Raw genomic sequence first — 20,080 nt, forward strand, 5'->3', positions numbered from 1 at the left:
GTCTGAGTCTAACAGGGGGGAAGGGAGGAGGAGGAGGAGGGGAAAAGGGGTGTCAGAATGAATTCGACACTCACGCGCTGGGGCTCCTGTTGTTCACGATGATGCGGATGGCCGTGTGGTTGTGCTGGTTGACCACGTTCCACTCGGGTGGGTAGGTGAAATTGCCGTCGTTGGCCAGCAGGAGGACGGGACTGTTGTAGTCGGTACGCATCGAGACGCCGTTGAACTTCCACAGCGTCACGTTGGAGGCGTTGGTGAAGAGCTCGACGTCCATGGTATAGGTCAGGGTCGGTTCAGGCAGTGGGATGGGAAACAGCGGCTCGGTGATGTCGAGGTCGTCATTTGTGCACGTTCCGGGGTCGGGGACGTCCCAGGCCCTGCTCGATGGCGTGGTTGAAGTGTCGGCTTGGTCATAGTAGACGGCCGCCACGGCATAGGGTTGCCGCGCCGGCAGGCACGACGACAGGTTGGACCGCATCCAGAAGGCCGAGGTGGGCTCGCCGACATTTGCCGTGACGAGCACGTCGGCGCGCTGACCGACTCCCAGGGTGACCACCGAGGTGTTGTAGGGTTTCACCGGCACAAAGTCCTCAGCGATGACGGTGAGTGTGTGCTCGTCGATCGAGAAGCGCTGAACGCCGTCAGCACCGCCGTTGATCAGGCGCAGCCTATGCGTCTTGCCCGTCTGAAACCTGAACTTGGAGATTCCGGCGTTGCCGAAGCACGGAGTGTTATCCCCTGGAGCGACAGTCGAGCAGTTGAAATGCATCTTGCCGTCGATCAAGTTGTTGTCCGACACCACCTTGGCGCTGCCGCCAGGAGCGAGCATTTCCTCGATGATGTCGAAATATTCTCTGTGGTACCAGTCTGTACAAGCGTTAGCTTCTCCTATCCTTCCCCCCCCCCCCCCCCCCCCCCCCCCCCTTTTTTTTTTTTTCCGGGTTCCGTTCCCAACAGAAAAAAAAATAAAAACATGTTCTGGAATATGGGCTCGCCCAACGAACTCACCGGTGAGCAGGATGGGACCGAGGTCGATATCGTAATTCTCGCGCGTTGGGCCGTGAATCACAATGGGCCCGAAGAGACCGCCGGCAAATTGCGCCGAGTAGTGGGAGTGGTACCAGCTTGTACCGTAAAGACTAGCGACGAACTCATACCTGTAGCTTCTCCTGGGCGGGATCGGACATTGGGTTATGCCAGGAACGCCGTCCTCCCAGGGCGTCCCGTGCTGCAAAAACCCGTGCCAATGGATTGCTGTGCCCTCCTCCGGCCCGGTAATGTCGTTATGGACATCCACCACGATCGTGTCGCCCCAGTTGGCCTCGATCAGTGGCCCGGGGAAGGCCCCGTTGACGAGGAGCACATCGCGTAGGTACCCGTCGGGAGCGATAGAAGCCCGGCTCACCGTGAAGTCGTAGTGTCTTGTCACGCCGGTCCTGGGGCACTCCGTGTACGGATTGTTACCCTCGTCGGTCAGCTCCCCCCACGGGTAGCCATCTGGCGAAGGGTTGTTGGTTAGGAAGAGAGGTAAGGTAGGGGCTAAGAGAGTCCCCAGGAGCGAGAGGCTGTGGTTCGATTAGACGAGATTTAGTGCCGGCGAGATATACTTCTCGATATGGTAGAGGCTTACCCATTTGTCCTGCTCTGCGTCAAACTACCTGTTGCTGTGTAAAGCGAGTCGAGGGCGGTGTCGACGACCCCCTCGAGCAGACCGCGCAGCGAGCCCATGGTGCGCAGTTAAGAAACCAGACGGGGAGGTATTACAGGAATCACCAGGCCGGTGAATGAGCGACATTGACGAGAAAAAGCCTCCAGCCCGCTGAGCCGGAAGGAGGCGGGTTAGTTCGCTGGCTGGGGTGTTACAGCCGCCATATATAAGAAATGCCGGGGAGCATCGAGGTATCAAGCGGGAGCGAGCTGGCACAGGCCGCATCATATGCTCATGACGGTTTCTGGAGGGACCCCTGTCGGCGCCGCATGCTGTGAAGGGCACACCACAGAGAGCGTGACGAAGCAATGGCTAGCAAACAGGGCTGTCCGGAGCTTGATCGGCTGCCAGGATTTCCGTATTGGCGAACGCCTCGTGCAGAGTGCCATGATCTCGGTTCACGACCGGGATAAGGAAGGGCGCGCCCCCTGAGGAGCCACATGTGCATCTTGGTACGTAAGAAGCCCGTGATGGTTGTCGCTCAGACAGTTTGTCAAGACTAAAAATATGCCGACAGACCTATAAGAGTGCGCCAGCTCCAAAGGCCATATCCGGCGGTGCCTATCTAGGCCCGGGGCCCAAGCGCTCGGGTCCCATACTCCGCGGTCGACGTATGTATGTATGTATATATGTGTACGTGTAGGGATATTTCGAGTCCCCTACCTGTAGCGCGTGGCCTTGAAACAGCCTGAGCCAAGAAGGTCTGTGTGGGAGCCGCGTATCCGCAAGGTCCCGAGAGAATCGATAACTCTGCGGCGATCGCTCCCGGAGATGGCTCTGAGGAAGAATGAAGAGGATAAGAGGATAAGAGAGCAGCGGGAAGGAGCACCGTGGAACAGGATCGAGGCCGGACTATGGCCGGACTCGCTGCCAATTGACCAGGGGGGCAGAGAGACAGGTCCGAGACGGAGTGGACGAAACAGGGAACCCTAGGGAACGTGGAAAGGGGCGAAGGAAAGGGGGGAAAGGAAGGGAGGAAGGTAGGAGAAGGTCTAGTAGCGGCCAGAATAGCAACAAAGTCGCAGGGATTCCCATGGGCGGTGCCTGTCGTGGCAAGCCAACTTCAGCTCGTCGGAATGCTGCATCACTTCCGCAAGGGGGAGGAGAGTAACAGTTAACTTCTGAGCCGCCAGCTGTATGATAAATTCGCCGCTTACAATCAAGCAGCCAGATTTTGACTATTGATCCATTCACCCGGCTTTGCGGGTTCCCAGTGAAGCTGCAGAGAGGCTTTCTTTGGAGTAATCTCAGTACCAAGAGGTACAATTCTTCGTGCCATCCGTTTGGGGCGCGTCGGCATATCTGCGGCGGGGTGGGGGGGGGGGGGGGGGGGGGGGGGGGGGGGGGGGGGGGGGGGGGGGGAGGGGGAGAGGGGGGTTGGTTTTGACGCTTCCATAAAAGCTTCCTCCATCTGCCATGGCACGACAATCAGGCTATCAAGACGCTCCAAGATGCAGAGCACTGGGTGACTCGGTCAGGAGTCGATATCGCTGACGCTTGGTGCTTCGCTTTGTTTGCCGGGACTGGACCAGTTTCGGACGGTAAACAACCATGGTGCCGGGGGATCGTCTCTCAGTCGGTGATTGCGCGACAAACACTGGACGCAAATCGTCCGAACAGATGACGCTGTACCACGTCAGATGTGTCTCTCTTCCAGGGATCGGGATGAAGTGGCCAATGCGTACACTCGGGCCTCGTATTTCAGAGTTTGTCGAAGCACCGGGTCGATTCCCCTCCCCCAAGAAAGCGACACTATCGCAAGAGATTAGATCTTTGGACCGGGTCTGGATTCAGATGGCGGCGAGAGAGCTTACACGAGCTATGTGCACATGCCGGCCGGAGGTTTCGAAGCCGGGCCTGGCCGCACGTAAGCTGCACCGTTGGTTTCCGACGACCCGCCGAGGAACTGAATGAGTTTATGGGCTGACTTGAGAAATGGCTTGATTAAGACCACATCGGTAGGGTATGGTGGTATGGTATGGTGGTATGGTATGGTATGGATGAATGTTTTCTGCCCTCCTAAACGCCGTCCCATTCTGCCCAGTCGGGCAAATCACATGATGTATATACAACACATATCATTTTACATCGTCGTGCGCTTACCGCTTCGGACCGGTTGCGGGGCGTATTTTTCGTCCTGAGCACGCGCGCCAACGCTTCGAAAGCTTCCACGTTTCAGTAGTCGCGCCGCGTCGACTGGTAGGGACGGAAAGCCTGTGACGCCATGATGATGGGTCGCCTCTGGGCGCGAAGATAGGCTTCCTGAACAATGGGCGAGGCGTCAGACCGGATCACGCTGCCGATGGACATGAAGAAGCTGGAAGCAAGGTCAGCAGCGCTCCCCCAGTGTTATTTATATCCGCCCGGGTGGAAAACAAAGCCATACCCAAAGGTCGCGCCAGAGCCGAGCATGTACTGGCCTAGTGTCCTCATGATGCCGTTCGGGCCGGCGCCGTATCTAAAGATGTTGACGGTTCCTAAGCCCGGTGTTAGACCAACGGAATTGCCTTGGTCGGATCTTGCTTGTTTCATTCGGCCGGGAGTGTCGCACCGAAGATGAAGCCAATGATTACGCCGACAGCTATGTAGAGGGCCAGTTAGCACGGCAGAGCACGCCCAGAGTGATGGCAGAGTCAACCTACTTCCGCCCATCAAGGCCCCCATCTTGACTGCTCACGAGTCAGCCCTTGTCCGCGAGAGGTCCTGTAGCGTGTGCTCTGAAGAGCATTGGGGCATGACATACACTTGTCAAAGTTCGATGGCCCGACGGCTCCTGGATGGCTAGGAGGAGGCGGCATTGTGAGGAGTACTTGATCGTAAGTTGAATTCAGTGGGGTTGTTTTACGCGGAGCACGTCCTGAGGTCGCTGCTGCTTGAAACAGAAATTCTCTATGGCGGGCTGTTGCTAACATCTGCAGCTTCTCTTTCCCCCGAGGAAGTTGTTTCCGGTAGTTTGGGACGCACGGGCCACGCGGAACTTGAATCTTCTGGCGTCACCCACCCCACCGCGGCGCCGAGACTTCTGATACTGTACAGCATATTTGTATTTCTTGTTGCTGGGCACACCGCGTTCCAGGTGACATACAAGTGCAAGCACGGCATATCAACGTCGCCTCTACAATACGTTAGTACAGAGAGAAGGAACCTCATGAAGCCTCCGAGAGAAATAGACTGTAAATTGTACTGAAATGCCTTTCTCTCTCGACAGACCACATGATGCCACTGACACTGTCTTGTCACGAAAGCGCTGGATGGAATGCAGTCCCGCAAATCACAATGCTTTGCCAGGAATAACTACCAGGGCCGTTGATTATCGGATTGGGCGTATTCTCTGTAGCGCTCTCCGAAAGTTTGGCGTGAACGCACGAGCCGCGCCCAAGTTGTTCTGAATGAGGATCTCACGTGATAGCGCTGTAAGGTGTATGTACATACTCCTTGAAGGTGTGATCAAAGGGAGGGAGTAAGCGAGCCACGTCACGGTGGCAATGAATATGATAACTATCTAGGTTCATATATTCACTCCAGAACGACAAGTCAAGAGTTCCTCTGTCCTTCGAGAAAGCGATGTGCTGTAGAGTACTCCGTAATCCGTAGATGAACAAGCCGTCGCAAATTGCTGCTCAAACCCGCGAATCAGGAGGCAGGAAGAAAAGCTGTGCACCTGCAGGCATCTGACACGGGAATCCAACTTGCTGGCCAGCCAGTCTCCAGGCAGTGGGTGCACCCAAGGTTCCAGGTGCAAGCAGTGCCAGTGCGCAGGCCACCTCCTGGCCCGCTCGTCAAGCGCCTCGACAGCCCCGGCCCAGGAGACATCCATCAAAATTCATCCACTTCTGTTCTCCTGTATCGTCGCATCCTGTGACCGCGCTTGCCACCACTGAAGTGACCGCGACACTGCATCTCCGCCAGGTGCGTCTCTCGCTCAATCTTTCTGCTGCCTGTTCTTGATTTTTTTTTTTGGCGACCTCCCGAGCCCGTGGATGCTCGGGCGCGCTCTTTCGCGATTGCCGACCCCGAGATTTCGGTTGCGCCCTCGACGTCAGTGCTGATCCTCAAGAAATCTCCACACAGGTGGCCACAACTCGTCTGCATGCTCTCCTGTGGGGCCTACTCCGGAAGAACAAAGCAATATTGCTCCTGCCTGGCACCTCGACGGAGCCCGGACACGCATGCGAACCACGGGGGGGATCCCTATCGCGCCAGCGCCGGCTTGACCTCGCCCGCAGCACTCTCATTGCCCTCGCCCGCCCTCCGCTTCGCCCATCATCTCCTGCCGCACCTTCCTCATGACTGCCGTTGCCAACCCCCCCAGCTTCACGAACCTCAACCGGCCAGGATGGATTAACGACGGACAGCCGCTGAACTCGATCAACCCGCCGTCGGATGACGCCAGAGGGGCCAACATGTTTATGCAGCGGAAGTCTCTTCAACGAACAAGCTCTTCCTCGTCCGTGTCGTCGACGTCGTCGAGCTCGTCCACCTCGACCGTCACCTCCAACTCCATCTCGCAGCCGAATGGCATCTCCATGCCCGGGACGGGCGGCGCTGATGGGTGGTCGAATCCCCCAGGCCGCAAGCGGCCCTCCACCAAGGGTCAGTGGTCGAACGGGAAGGCCGACGGGGCCGCCGACTTCTCGAGGAACGCGTCCGGCCGTGCACCCATGACCAACGGCATCAGTGGCGCGTCGGCTCTTCACCAGCAGCAGTCGATGCTCGCGTCCCAGAATCAGCCCATGGGCCAGAACGGAATGGGCCGCCCAGGCGGCGGCGACCCCACGGGACAGGGACGGCAACCGGTCCTCTACCTGCTCTCCTTGAATGGCAGCTTCGAGCGCAAGACCATCACGGTTCCCTTCTTTCCCGATACCCTTCGGATCGGGCGCCAGACCAACGCGAAGACGGTTCCCACCCCGGTCAACGGTTACTTCGACAGCAAGGTGCTGTCGAGGCAGCACGCCGAGATCTGGGCCGACGCCAACGGGAAGATCTGGATTCGGGACGTCAAGTCGTCCAACGGGACCTTTGTCAACGGCACTCGGTTGTCGCCCGAGAATAGAGAGTCCGATCCGCACGAGCTGCAAGCCCAGGACCACCTGGAACTCGGCATCGACATCGTCAGCGAAGACCAGAAGACGGTAGTACATCACAAGGTGGCCGCCAAGGTCGAGCACGCCGGTTTCCTCACACCCTCCAGCAATGTGATGGATATGAACTTTGGCGATCTCGATCCCTCCAACAACTCTTCCATGATGCTACCGATGGGGGGCGCCCCTCCGTTCCGTGGTCGCACCGGCAGCCAGCCCGGGGCTCCGGCAAACAATCGCATGGCTCCGGGCAACATGAACGGGCAGCCAAATACGATGGCGCAGCAACGGCAATTCTGGCTGAACCCGGTTACGACTGAGCACATCGTCAAGAAACTTCATGTCGGTATTCTCGCGGCACAGGCTTTTGTGGGCCGTTGTACTAACAGCGATCTAGACCGAGATGCGCAATGCACGGCTGCAGAACCAGGACCTGGCCCGGACAAGCCAGTTCCTCAACGCTCTCCTATCCAAGGATGACATCAAGAACGCGGATAAGCCCGAAGTTCCCGAACCCCCCAAAGCGCCTATGCCCAACGGCAATGTCTCGTTCCGTTCCGATGGTGGAAAGACGCGGTTCTCGGAGCCACCGGCCCCGCCGCCGTCTCAGCCGCTTCCCGAGAAGCCCGATGCCGCGCGCGGTGCAGACGCGCCTTCGCTAAAACGAGGCACGACGGAGCGGTCGAAGGCGGCGAGCTCATCGCCCATTCGCCAAGACAACAACAACAACAACAACAATAACAACAACAACAACAACCTGAACCAGATCCTTCTCCTGACGGAAGCGCTCAACAATGCCAAGAGGGAGCTCGATAACCACACGGCAAGAGTGCGTGATCTCGAGGAGATGCTGACCAAGGAGCGGGAAGCTCGGCTGCATGCCGAGGACATGATCCAGAAGATGGAGGAGGCCAACCAGTCCAAGGTCAACGGCTCCGCCGACACGCCGCTCGTTAACGGGCATTCCGAGCTCGACAGCGCCTTCGACCCTGCAGCCGAACAGGCCCAAACTACCGAGACCGAGAAGCCGTCGACCGGCCCGGCAGAGGAGAAAGTGCCGACCGAAGCGGACAAGGCCGAGACGCTCGCTGCAGCATTCCAGGCGAAGATCGACTCGATGGCGCTGGAAATGAACAGTCTTAGGGAGCAGCTCGAGGCATTCAGGTTGCGGGCGGAGAAGGCAGAGGCCGAGAGAGATGCCGATCGCAAGACGCTGGCCGAGATGGTGGCCCAGATACGACAGCGGGATGAGGAGGACAAGAAGCGGGAGGCCGAGAGACGGGCCAGATCCGCTTCCAGGGGCAGGCGGCGTAGATCTAGCCAGGGCGAGCTCCTGGAGAAGGCGGCTCCGGAGATGAACGGCAGCGCCAAGGCGGCACCGGCTGTGGGGCTCGATGGACTCTCGGAGGAGAAGAGTTCCGACGCGGCAGCACCCACGCCCTCCGAGACGAGTGCGGCGAAGCCCAGCGGTGGAGCACTAGCGGTCCAGGCACAACCGTCGCAGGAACCAGCGCTCATACACACGCTGCCATACGCGTCCATGATCGGGGTGGTCCTCTTCGGCATGGGGCTAATGGCCTACCTAAACGGCTGGCAGCCGCAACCGAGACTGGACCGCTAGCTTGCCCTATGGTGATGCGAGTTGCGGCAAGAGCACTTTGCTCGGAGAGATCAGTCGTTGAAAGTATATATATGGACGATTGCCATGGCGCACTGTTGTTCTCGAGCTGCATGGCGTGTGTGTGCATTACCAATGGGCGCGAGCATGGGCACATGGGATTGGCGGCGGCGATGGCGATCGCTTCTGACATGACGACAAAAAAGCAACACAAACACACCGAGATATTTTGACAACAACCAACCGAAAGCATAATGCTCTACTAGGGACGAACGATTATGACGGGACATGGGAATTTTTTTTTCCTCTACTATTACCACTACTACTCTCACCACCGACGGTTTCGACTGCTTTCCTATGTCGACATTTTAGTCTTGGCTCTGGCTATAACATATTGAAGCAAGGGGAAAGAAAGCATTCTCAGTCTTCGAATCCACGGCGGAGCGCAGTTGTTTCCCAGTCTTGTTTTATATCTTCCGTCACTCGTTTCTGTCAGCACTTGACCAAGCGAGCAACTTCGGGCATATATGTACATTGGTCCTTTTTATTGTTGTGCTCTTTTCTTTCCTGCCTTTTTTCTTGTCTTTTCTTTTCTTTTCTTTTTTTTTTGGAGTTCGGGTTGAGTCAGTTTAGGGCAGAGGGGGCCGGCGTTTGTATTCTGGAGTTAATTGACCTCTACTGATAACCCAAAGCGGGAGTCAGCATTGCTCCCTTTACTTCCCCTGCTGATGAATGATGGGCTCCACTGCGCGACTCCGATCCGTGACCATGTCGTTCGTCTCCGCGGGCGTTGGTCTGGCCTCAGTTCGTGTTGATGAATGGGTGAGACGGCCAGCAAGTGCTCCTCGTATGGTGCCATCTGCATGTGCCAACCACCCTGTTTTCGACTTCCCGGCCTTCCTCCCACTCTGGCATGGAAATAATCCAGAAGGCCGACGATTTCGTCGCCCCGCTTCATGGTATGCGACAACAGCCTCTGTCCTGTCCTATCCTTCGAGCTCACCGAGGCCGCGCGATCGAGGAGCAGCCTCATTGCGTCCCTCTGACCCCGTTCGACGCGTCGCGCCGGACAGCGGGGACCTCCGTCTTTTGACCGTATGCCCCGGCTTAGCCCCGCTCCGCACTAGCAGCAACTCCACGAGGTCGACACACGGTCATCAAGCGACGAGCAATAATGCCGTTCCCCTGGCATTCGAACCCCTCGGTCGCAGAAGACGCAGTCCTCATTGCCGTCCAGGCGGGCCAGGCGCACAATGTGCTCGAGGTCGGCCGCTACCTCCCCCTCCTCATGTTCCGCGCCCCGACCTCGATATGAGCGGCGATCTTGTCCTCCGGTCAGAGGTCCATCCATGGTCATCGGTTGATCGGTGCGGTGGTAATCGCCGGTGTGGCCCATCTGGACGGTGTTTTTTTCCCCGTCTGATGTAGAGGAGTGAGGGTGGCAAGGATAGGATTGGGAGGATCCTAGGAGTTCGAGTCGCTCAATGGGCGATGACCAACAAACCTGCTCTTCTTCTACGTAATTAATTAGGCACTAGGTAGGTTAATTTAATTAAGCAGTCGACATACCGCGCGCGGCCCCCAACTCTGACTCAGAGATAGGATAAGGGGTAATTAGGTATTGCAGAGACTACCTACTACTACCACCTCCGGAGCCCGTGCCTCCCGAATGGAATTCTAATAATTACTCTACACAACAAACAGTCGCCCCTTGTTCCCCGTAAGCCCTAAGAAGCGGGGCGGAGACCGAAACCGGAATATGAAAAAGGGCCCGAGGGAATCTTGAACCCCCGGCTCGGAGTCCCTGCATGGGAGGGAGTTGGGGATGGGGGGATACAACTCCTGCGCACGACGGGCACGGCCAATAATTATAATTATCATGATCCCTTGATTGCTCCCATCGCTGCCCCCGAGCTGCCTGCTTCAACCAACCTCCGACTATCGGGTGATTATTTTCTGTATCCTTAATCGTCCGTACTGTGTACAGCTGGATTGACTTTGCTCATAGTTTTACTATGCTGGTCATGTATTTAATGGGCCATACTTGGTACACCATCTGCTGAAGCCCAGCCTGGAGTAATTAATGAGTGGCAACTCGTGATCAAGCGACGTCGAAAGCAACCGAGCCACTGCACCTTCATCAGCACCATTAATTAGGACTCTCACCCAACCGAAGGTAGGATAATAGGTACTCACATCGATACAAAAGGCGCCTTATCAAGTTCCCCCAACGCCCCCGATTGCTTCGAGCGACTCGGGTAATTACCCACGCGACGTCCTGAAGAACAGAGAGAGAGAGAGAGAGGGGTAATGATTCGATCCCCCATCACGCCATCTCGGTCGCATCGTCGCAGCACGCACCCCTCGAGTGCGCCCCGCACGACCAGCACAGGAACTCGTACCGGCTGTTGCCGCTGGCGCACCCGCAACACGCCCAGTTCCGGTCCCGGTCCCAGTCTATTAGGTTCCGTGATCCGGCTTTGTCATCCTCCACCACCACCACCACGCCGCGCCGGTAAGCCACGCGCTGGCGCACCCGCCGGGAGGAGGAGGAGGAGGAGGAGGAGGAGGAGGAGGAGGAGAGGAAGAGGGGCCCCGCGCGCGCGATCTGCAGCCGCTCGTTGAGCCAGCCCTCGCGGAACGGCACCGTCGTCTCCAGCTGCGGCGGCGGCGGGATAGCAATGGGGCGGCTCTTCTCCTGGGGGATGGGGACGCTGTCCGTCGTGGTGGCGGCGGCGGCGGCGGTAGCGGGGTCGGGGTCGGATCGCGGGGAGCGTCCGTCTTGTCCCTGGCGCTGTCGCTCCGGCTGCTCTGCTTCTTTGGTCGCCGTGTCTTCTCCCCTGCCTTTGCCTTGTCTGGGTCGCGGGTGGCCGGCGGCGGTGACGACCCTGCTGATGATGGCGGACATGAGACCGGCCAGGGAGCGGGCTACGGTCTGGATAATGGCCGGCTGCTGCTGCTGTGAGCGGGCCCTCTGCTGCTCGGAGTCGACGGATGCCGGGCAAGAGTCGGGGGTCAGCATGTCCGCGAGCACTTGTTGGCTCGGGGGCAGATAGTCGCCGTCGCTGTCGCTGTCGCTGTCGACCTCAGTCTCGCTGTCGGCGCCATTGCTCGTGTCTTCCCACTCTCCCGCGGGCGTGCTGATGGGCGCTACCGCCGTCCGTCTAGTTGAGCGAGCCAGCGCAAGAGTGAGGAGCGAGGTCGGTTTCTTGACCTCGCCGCCGCCCGATGACCTCAAGGATGGCTGCGTGCGAAGAATCGGCCGCTTGTCGAAGCGAAGCTGGCTCTCGCTGCCACAGCTGCCGCAAGAGTCCGTCTCGAATTCATCATCGCTGTCGAAACATGGCGGATAGTATTCGATGCCCGGCTTAGCGGGCACTGGTGTCGGCGACCGGCGTCTCGACGACCGGCGTCTCGACGATGCGGTCGAGTGAGGGCGACCCAATCGGGGGAGCTCAAACTTGACCATGTTTGCAGGTGGAATAGCAAGACGAAGAGGCGGCCGCGCACTTCAATACAAGAACATTCGGCTCGGTCAATTTGAAGATGGGCCGCAACGGTGTGGACTTGATATCGAGATGTTGCCGAGCCACTTATTAATTAATTATGGTCGTGGCTGCAAATGGCGATGGCAAGGGAGTGAGTGAGAAAGGCGGAAGGAAAAGAGAGGCGGTCCATCGTTGCCGTGTGTACACTCTTGTGTTTATTATAATTATCACTAAGGAATTCACGGTAAGGTGCTAGGAGTCACCACGGCGTGAAACAGCTGCTTCTGTTGCCGAACACAACAATTGTTCCGACGAAATGCAGAGCTCCTTTGTGACTCGCGGAACAGCAGCGGTAGACTCGGTAAATGGCGAAGCATGATAAGGGTAAACAAAAGCACATGAACCATAATTACACAAAGCAACATAACAACGTTAGCAAGCATCTATTAATTATGGTTTGATGATACTCTCGATGCATGACCAGGCAACCGAGACTAAAACGGTCTGAATAAGGGGAGCTACTATTAATTATACTGCATTCACTGCATCCACTGGTGATGTTGACACCTTGACTTCAAGTGTAAGGTCAGGAGAGCTTTGAATGATCGTGGAAGGATAAAATTTTAATTAATTTGAGGCGAGGAGAGCTATTCAGGAGCAAATTCAAACACACGTGGGCCAAATGTTAGGACGGAGTTATCAGTTGCAAAACAGATTTCTATTCCCAGCCGTAATTACTATTTACTCGGTCATTTGGCATAGAGTTATTCTCTAGTCGCAGATGAACACCATCACGCCGGCATCCATATACCCGCCACCTGGTCACCGAATCAGAGTTTAATCCGCCTTCTTCTCGGCATCGTCTCCGCCGTCATTCTTCTCTCCTTGCTCCGCCGGACTTTGTTTTGCACCGTTGTCAGTTTCTGAGGAATCGGTCTCGTCCTCGGGCCGAGGCTCAGCAACACGTTCGGTCCGTGGGCGCCCCTCACCTTCGCCTCCTCCTGCCTCTCCAGCCTGACCCCCTGCGCCGGCTCCGGTTGCAGAAGCATCCCGGGAGTGATCCTGCTGGCCGTTCTGCCTTGCCTCCTCGGCTGCTTCTTCCTTCCCATCGATACGGAGCACCTCCTCCACCTCTTCCGCGAGCTTCTCGACCTCGTCATGCAGAGCGGCGAGCCGCTTGGGAGCGCCCTGCAGCTGCCTCTCCGCCTCCTCGTCTCCGACCAGCTCCCTCCAGCTCTTCTCCAGCTCGTCCCCCCACCCGAGCGCGGCCGCCAGCTTCCTCACCCCGGCGTCGCAGTCCCCCAGCACCATGACGTCGTCCGCCCGCGTCCCGAAGGACCCGACCCGCTCCAGGTTGAAGAGGACCCGCGGCACGCCCTGCTCCACCATGTTGGGCAGGCCGGCGAACGGGTGGACCTGCAGGCTGGTGCCCATGACCAGGACCAGGTCGGCCTCCTGGACGGCCCCGCTCCGCTCGAAGAAGGCCTTGGGCAGGGACTCGCCGAAGAAGACGATGTCGGGCTTCACCAGCCCGCCGCAGCGCTCCGCCTTCCCGCCGGCACCACCGGCACCGGCCGCGGCGACCACCCTCTCGCACCGCGGCACCTCGCCCTTCTCGACAAAGGCCCGCATCTCGGCGTCCGGGAAGGGGTGGCGGCAGTCGATGCAGCGCTGGGTGGCGAAGCTGCCGTGGGCCTCGACGATGCGGTCGGCGGGGACGCCGGCGGCGCGCTCGAGGCAGTCGATGTTCTGCGTGAAGAGGACGTGCAGCAGGCCCTTGCGCGCCAGCAGGGCGATGAAGGCGTGCGAGACGGTGGGGCGGTAGCGCGCCCCCGGGTACAGCTCCCGCGCCAGCGCGTAGAACGGCCGCGGGTTCTGCCGGAAGAAGGTCAAGTCGAAGACGGCCTCGGGCTCGGGAAGGTCGAGCGCCGCCAGGTTGGCGTAGAGCCCCGTTTCGGGAGAACGGAAGTCGGGGACTAATTTTTTTTATTTGAATTTTTGTTGTTCCGTGTTAGTTAATTTAAATTAATATTCAGTTTAATTGATCTTCACTTGTTAGATTGTTGAATGGCTGTCCGCCCCCTTCCCTTCCCTTCCGAAAAACAGTGGAAGGGGAAGGAGAAGGAGAAGGAGAAGGAGAAGGAGAAGGAGAAGGAGAAGGAGAAGGAGAAGGAGAAGGAGAAGAAAAAGAAGGACAAGGACAAAGGTAAAGAGAAGGAAAAGGAGAAAGGAAAAGAGAAAGAGAAAAAGAAGGAGAAGGAGAAGGAGAAGGAGAAGGAGAAGGAGAAGGAGAAGGAGAAGGAGAAAAGAGAGTTTGGAAGGGTGAAACTTACTGCCCGCCGCGGTGGAGATGCCGGCGCCGGTCATGACGACGATGCGGCGGACGCTGCCGGACTTGATGAAATCGGCGACGGCGGTGAGGCTGCGCTCCGCCAGCGTCTGAGGCGGGGTGTCCTCGCTGATCAGGATCGACGACTGCTCCTGGCCCATTTTGCGCTGGTTCCGTCCCCCTTTCCTCCTCGCGTTTTTGGGTTTCGAGTGCCTCTGCCTCCCTTGGACGCGAAAGTCGTCAAAAACGCCGAAGTCGTCCGGGCCGTCGTACTGCTTTCCCTTAAATGGGCGCGGCCCTGCGCCGTGTCTGCGACCTATCTTGGCGATGCTGCGGCTGTGCCCGTCTGAGGAGGGGCACAGATCACTATCGACCAACAAGATGTGGTCAAATGAACGAAAATGAAAAAAAAATTAGAAAAAGGAAAGAAAAAACAAGGAAAAATAGATTTGAGGCTGGATCACGACGCGGAATCAAGAATTGGTGAGATACGTTATTGCTATCGCCTCTTAGAGTAAGAATAAGTTGCAGAGCTGAGACGACGGATCTTGCAAGATGAGATTCCGAGAATGGCGGCGCCGAGGGACCTGACTGGTTGATGTCTCAGCACAGGGCTCGGTGAGACTGACCGTGCTTAGTAGGCGGGGGGGCATCGGCCGAAGGAGTGCAGGGTTAGGGTCTGCCATTCTGACTGACCTGGGCTCTCTCAGTAATTACTCCGTGATCTGTACGGATGTAATTGTTTCGTACAACACGGACAACGACAAACTCGAGCTGCTCTGAAATCTAACCACTACATGTGACCAAAGGCAGTAGAGAATTTGGGATTCCGTCCGCTCTCCCCCAGTCAGTAATATCTCTGAAGGTAAATGCTATCTGCATCAAATGATTGGCTTTCGCGACACTCTAGTACGGACCATAGAACCCTCTGCTTGTAGCCCGTTATACGGAGTTTACGCTGAATATTCGAGATCAGGTTGGAAACAGGTCATAATCAAAGGCTGGGCAGCTTAGATAGAGTACGTCGCTAGAGGATACAAACTGCGATGATCAGACGATAGCTGAGATGTCCAAGCGAGAAGAATGTCTTCGGAAAGAAAACGAGGAAGATGATAGAGGGAATGGCAGCATTCGGCAATAGCGAAAAGGAATCGGAAGAGGGAAGCCTTTAGGGATGTAGTTGACTTTGTACAAAGCAAGTCGGTCTCGTAAAGCCGCGGAAAGTAAGAAGTTTGACCGTCTCCGTCAACTTTAGTGTCAAATAATTATCGAGTAATTAGTTGCGTTGTTCTCGCGCACCCACGCTCGGTTTAAAGTGCGCCATTGTTCGGAGGGTTGCTAGATACCAGCACTTTTCAGTCTCGCGAAAACTGATGTGGCAGTACGGATACTGATACTGATACATTTACGGGCGGTTGGAAAACTCAGTCCCGTGACCATGGGTTTGTGCCCCACTTGGCGAAGTACTACAGTACGTCCGTAGATGCCGTTGTTACGAAGTTTCTCCAAGTCCCGACCAGTGCGATCTCCACATTTGCTATCGGGTATGTTTGGCGATTCTTCATAATACTTTCTCCGATTTCAAAAACCAACTAATCATGAAACCGTGTCAAAGCTTAGTTGATTGAATCGGCCCTCGCAAATTTCGGTTTTTGATTGTCCACGATGGATTTCCTAAGCGAAACGTATACCGATATTCGTCAGTTCCTGCTCTCTGCGGCTCGCTGGGCTTGGGGCCTACCTGACCCGTTGACTATCGAGTTCTTGCCCAGAACGTATGACGAGAATGGAGTTCAGCCGCGAAAACGATGGATCAAGCTCATTTTACGCTCCTCTCGCTCGACCTGGCACCTTAAACTCACCTTCCAAGGCACTATCACGGACGATCGACACCCAATCTTTGGCAAAAAGCCGAAGCGTCGGAAGGATCTACAGGATCTTTGTCACTGTATTGACTTTCACCGGGTACAACTTTTGGACGATACAGTTACCGAGGTCATTCTGGCACTTGACCCCGTTAAGGAGAGCGTTAGGCTGCCGTACGAGAAACGACCAGGCCGAGATAACGAATTCTTCTCCGTCATCGACCAGCTCTGGGTCTATACTAGGGAAGACCCAGACAGAGTACGGTTCCCAACCTTCAATAGTAACAGGTCTATTCCAACCAGGGAGCTGTCCGATATTAGAAGCAAGGAAGAACTCGACGGCCATTCGGTTTACAAGGTGCTTCTTCATAGCGATGAGACGCCGTATATCTATAAGGAGATTGAACGACCACATTATATCCCCGCAGACACGGAGGTCCTAGAACAAGAGCTATACAACCTAGAGCTGTTTCGTGGCAACACATTTGGCATCGTCCAATTGATTGCGGCAGTTGTCTCGCAAAACCCATACCAGACAACACCGTCTACTAAGAAGAAAAGCCCCGGCGTCTTGTATGGTGTTCTTCTCGAATACCATCCAAATGGCACACTAGAGGATGCATTGAAGATGCGAGAGCCCCAGATCAATGGGCGCTGGTGCCAGTGGGCAGTCCAGATCGCCTCGGCGCTCTTTGAAATGCACCGCCGTGGTATCACCCACATGGATCTAAAGCCCGCCAACGTCGTCATCACTGCCAACTTTGACGCAGTGCTGATCGATGTTAGCGGCATCGGAGGCGTCACTCGTGAATGGCTTTCCCCCGAAATGAGGGGTAACGAGAACCCATTCTCTAAGAGCATCGAGGAAAGGAAGCAAAATGACATCTGGGCTCTTGGACGGATAATGATGGCAATGGCGGATGCGTATGCTTGCTCCGATGATGAAAAGCAGAAGCTAAGGAGCGTTGCACAAGCTGCTACACGATCCCCTCCGCGAATTCCTCTTGGGCACGTCATCGCGGCGTTGTCGGAACGCCCTTCAACTCCTTAAAACTCGTCCCAGTCAACCTGGTCTGGGTCGAATCCGCCGTTTGTCCTAGTTCCTGCAAGGGAGATTAACAAATCATCCTATTATTAGACCTAGGAGCATATCGCCAACTCACCTGGCCCCTCGCGAACCCCTCCATATTTCTTGTCACAACCGTCATGGTTACAGGCTAATCCGGTTATACGGGAGTCTTCATTCCCGCTGTCACACACTTTCCTTGTTGCCCTCGCATCATCGCGAGGGTTCTTTAGGCTCTTGTTGTAATGGCCGCAGGTATAGACCCGAAGAGTAAAGATACAGGTTGCGAGGCTCCTACGTGAGTGACTCCTAGCTATCTGTGATGGCAGAGGCACGTGAAAGAGAATTGGAATTGGGTAGATAACAAGCGAAGATGATTTGGGAATGCTTACCCTTTAGTCATATAGGATGCTGTCTATACGATATGTAATTATCGTAGAATCGACCAAAGTGGTCATGCACATATATTTGCAGGATACTATAATAATTAGGCATCACTTTTTGAGCAAGTTACTCAGCCAACCATGAATCCGGAACAGAAGAAGAATGCCCTTAGTTGATGCCGGCCTTCTCTACCGCCGCATGCGTACGCTATCCGTCGTTGGCAGAGAGGGTGTCTCCTTCTGAAGCCTTCATCGTTCTAATTAGGTCGAGCTGGCAATCTCAGCCTCTGTTCCTGTTTGGTTATCCTAGCGGAGACTGCCGAGCCCAAGATGGCTTGCCAAGCTGACAGACCTGCTAAGGCTATGGCTGCGACTGTCATATTATAAATTGAGTTTGTAGAATTCTGGCTCCACGCTTTTAGGGAACCCACTCACCTTGCTCTCTAACAATTGGGACCAACAAAGGGCTTTTCTTATTGTGAATCTTTATCTTTTTATTTGGTTGTGGCAGCCAGATGTCAGAAGGCATCTCTAAATTAATTACTAATTAGGCATCAAAGGAATAGGATGCTGCCACGAGGCATGAGCACATCGGCAGCGAATCGTTGAGGATCGGAAAGTTGACTAGGAGCCCTCTATCACCAAAGAGGCCGATCATTTGCCTAAAAGCAACCTCTCTTTGACTTGGTAGATGTGCCAGGTGCAGCCACCTGCCTGGCTTCCTACGTGGCTGCAGACCACTCTTTCCATTCTTCCTTAGTACGGGCCACAGACATATCTGCAGGCTCTCTTTTCCCTGGTTCTATTCCCGCAACATCCTTCTTTTCCGTCATGTGGTTAAAGTTCAAGCTTCTATTTTTCCTGTTCGGTCCAATAGTGCCGCAATAGGCATATACTAGCCTGACATACCCTTGCCTAATTTCTTCTCTCCTCATGTTCTAGTATTAATTATCTCTAGTACCTAAATATTATGTAGTAAGTATATCAAGACCTTGCCTCTCCCCTTCGATACTACCTGCCTGAGCTTCGTGGTTTGGAGAGTCTGGAAGGACAGTCTAGAATCTAGCGACAGTATTAGAAGCGTAAGCGCAAGCGCCTCTCTTAAATGCTTTACAAGCAACCTATAGTAACAAATAATAATCCTCGCAATTGTATGCATTGACCATTTTCCTTTGTCTATGTATAGCGTTCTTCTTTCTTTCTTATGCAGTCTACAATGTACTTTATCAAGACCCTCGACGCCACCGCTGAAGAGTCTATAATCTGATCTTCCCGTTGACCGAGTCTTCTAACTGCGTTTCTCAACAATTATGAGGCAGCCCAGGGCAGGATCCCTCGCTGAGTTATTAATCCGAGTCGAGAAATGCCTCTCTCTTCAGGTGTATTAATAACTCAGTAAACGGAGTGGCAGAATATCATTCACTGCTTCTTTTAAACACATAAACAAAGCATCATTGAACTCGTAATTAGGAGTTCAGACCTAGAAGGAACCATCATCCCTTATTATTAGGGCAGAATCCGGCCCTGCCTCGTCGCCTGGCCAACCTCTGACTGGGTCGTGTCCTCGGCATACCGCCTGTACGCCTCGACGTACTTTTCGTCGTCGCTCCACGTCGCCTTGACGCTGTCCCGCTCGACGACGGCCTCGAACCACCTGTCCCACCGGGCCCAGACCTCCTCCTCCTCGCCCGGGCGCCTCTCACCCTTCTTGGGAATACCCACCCCGCCCGGCTTGTAGTGGTCGATCAGGAACAGCCGCTTGGCCCAGGGCGCGAGCACGACGTCGACCAGGCTGAACCGGGCGCCGAGGAAGTACGGCCCGTCCCGGCCGCTCCCCGAGGCTACCATCTCGGCGGCGAACTCTCTCAGGCCCTTGAGGAACTCGGCCCGCGCCTCCTCGATCGTGTACGGCTTGTCGGGCGTGTGCTGTAGCAGCCGGTAGAACCCGGGCACCACCCTCGTGACCACGTGGTTGATCCACAGCCGGCACCGCGCCCGCTCGTATGCCCCGTCTTCCTCACCCTCCTCCTCCTCCTCTTCCTCCTCCTCCGCCCCTGGCTCCCGTGACGACGACGACTTCGGTCCCGATCCCGATCCCGGCAGCAGCCGGGGCCCGTGGCGTGCCTCGTCCGCGTAGCGCTCGTCCAGGTACTCGCAGATGACGGTGCTCTCGTACAGGGCCCGCTGCTTCCTCTTTGACCCCCTCTTCTCCTCCTCCTCCTCCTCCTCCTCTTCCTTATCCTCGTCGATGGCCAGCGTGGGCACCAGCCCGCGCGGGTTGAGCCGCAGCAGGGCCTCCTCCTTCTTGTACGGGTTGATCTCGACGTACTGGTGGGGGATGCGCTTCTCGACCAGGACGATCCAGGCGCGCTGGACGAAGGGGCAGAACCAGCCGCCGTAGAGCCGCAGCCGGTGCGGGGCGGCGTGTTGCGCGGCGAGCGAGGCGGCTGCGCCAGTGGCGTTGGGGATGAGGGATGTGTCGATCGTGGCCATGTTTTTTTTCTCTCCTGACTTTTTTTTCTTATTCTGTTTTGTTGGA

At 56.1% G+C, this 20,080-nt stretch overlaps 7 protein-coding genes across 7 annotated transcripts in view; 2 read left to right on the plus strand and 5 right to left on the minus strand.

Moving 5' to 3' along the window:
- Positions 1 to 1,728, minus strand: part of P884DRAFT_191215 (laccase with copper binding domain) — a gene marked incomplete at both ends in the record, with an annotated part of 2,268 nt that extends 540 nt beyond the window's left edge. Inside the window, 3 exons of the mRNA XM_069437577.1 lie at positions 75 to 867; positions 1,009 to 1,565; positions 1,631 to 1,728. Of these exons, the coding sequence (XP_069301298.1) occupies positions 75 to 867; positions 1,009 to 1,565; positions 1,631 to 1,728 (1,448 nt within the window). The remainder of the gene's footprint in view (positions 1 to 74; positions 868 to 1,008; positions 1,566 to 1,630) is intronic.
- A 2,155-nt stretch (positions 1,729 to 3,883) lies between these two features.
- P884DRAFT_191746 (reactive mitochondrial oxygen species modulator 1-domain-containing protein) lies at positions 3,884 to 4,506 on the minus strand (the record flags this gene model as incomplete). Its single annotated transcript, XM_069437611.1, has 5 exons — positions 3,884 to 4,025; positions 4,095 to 4,185; positions 4,260 to 4,289; positions 4,351 to 4,377; positions 4,452 to 4,506. 5 exons carry the CDS (start codon positions 4,504 to 4,506, stop codon positions 3,884 to 3,886), a joined length of 345 nt encoding a protein of 114 aa, XP_069301299.1.
- A 1,605-nt stretch (positions 4,507 to 6,111) lies between these two features.
- On the plus strand, positions 6,112 to 8,413 carry P884DRAFT_192009 (uncharacterized protein; the record flags this gene model as incomplete). The annotated part of the gene is made up of 2 exons (XM_069437637.1): positions 6,112 to 7,134; positions 7,190 to 8,413. 2 exons carry the CDS (start codon positions 6,112 to 6,114, stop codon positions 8,411 to 8,413), a joined length of 2,247 nt encoding a protein of 748 aa, XP_069301300.1.
- A 2,323-nt stretch (positions 8,414 to 10,736) lies between these two features.
- P884DRAFT_274941 (uncharacterized protein) lies at positions 10,737 to 11,879 on the minus strand (the record flags this gene model as incomplete). Its single annotated transcript, XM_069442791.1, has 1 exon — positions 10,737 to 11,879. One exon carries the CDS (start codon positions 11,877 to 11,879, stop codon positions 10,737 to 10,739), a length of 1,143 nt encoding a protein of 380 aa, XP_069301301.1.
- A 717-nt stretch (positions 11,880 to 12,596) lies between these two features.
- On the minus strand, positions 12,597 to 14,782 carry P884DRAFT_236601 (DHS-like NAD/FAD-binding domain-containing protein). Its single transcript, XM_069439999.1, has 2 exons — positions 14,232 to 14,782; positions 12,597 to 13,874 (listed from the first exon to the last, which is right to left on the minus strand). The coding sequence occupies exons 1-2, from the start codon at positions 14,386 to 14,388 to the stop codon at positions 12,736 to 12,738; spliced, it is 1,296 nt and encodes a 431-aa protein (XP_069301302.1). The 5' UTR covers positions 14,389 to 14,782; the 3' UTR covers positions 12,597 to 12,735.
- Positions 14,783 to 15,752: 970 nt separating this feature from the next.
- On the plus strand, positions 15,753 to 17,523 carry P884DRAFT_236602 (kinase-like domain-containing protein). Its single transcript, XM_069440000.1, has 2 exons — positions 15,753 to 15,771; positions 15,843 to 17,523. Exon 2 carries the CDS (start codon positions 15,893 to 15,895, stop codon positions 17,141 to 17,143), a length of 1,251 nt encoding a protein of 416 aa, XP_069301303.1. The 5' UTR covers positions 15,753 to 15,771; positions 15,843 to 15,892; the 3' UTR covers positions 17,144 to 17,523.
- Positions 17,524 to 19,047: 1,524 nt separating this feature from the next.
- P884DRAFT_191412 (glutathione S-transferase) lies at positions 19,048 to 20,034 on the minus strand (the record flags this gene model as incomplete). Its single annotated transcript, XM_069437587.1, has 1 exon — positions 19,048 to 20,034. The coding sequence occupies one exon, from the start codon at positions 20,032 to 20,034 to the stop codon at positions 19,048 to 19,050; it is 987 nt and encodes a 328-aa protein (XP_069301304.1).
- Between the last annotated feature and the right edge of the window lie 46 nt (positions 20,035 to 20,080).

This window comes from Thermothelomyces heterothallicus (assembly GCF_042370625.1).
Source record: "Thermothelomyces heterothallicus CBS 202.75 unplaced genomic scaffold P884_scaffold_2, whole genome shotgun sequence".
NCBI classification, from domain to species: domain Eukaryota; kingdom Fungi; phylum Ascomycota; class Sordariomycetes; order Sordariales; family Chaetomiaceae; genus Thermothelomyces; species Thermothelomyces heterothallicus.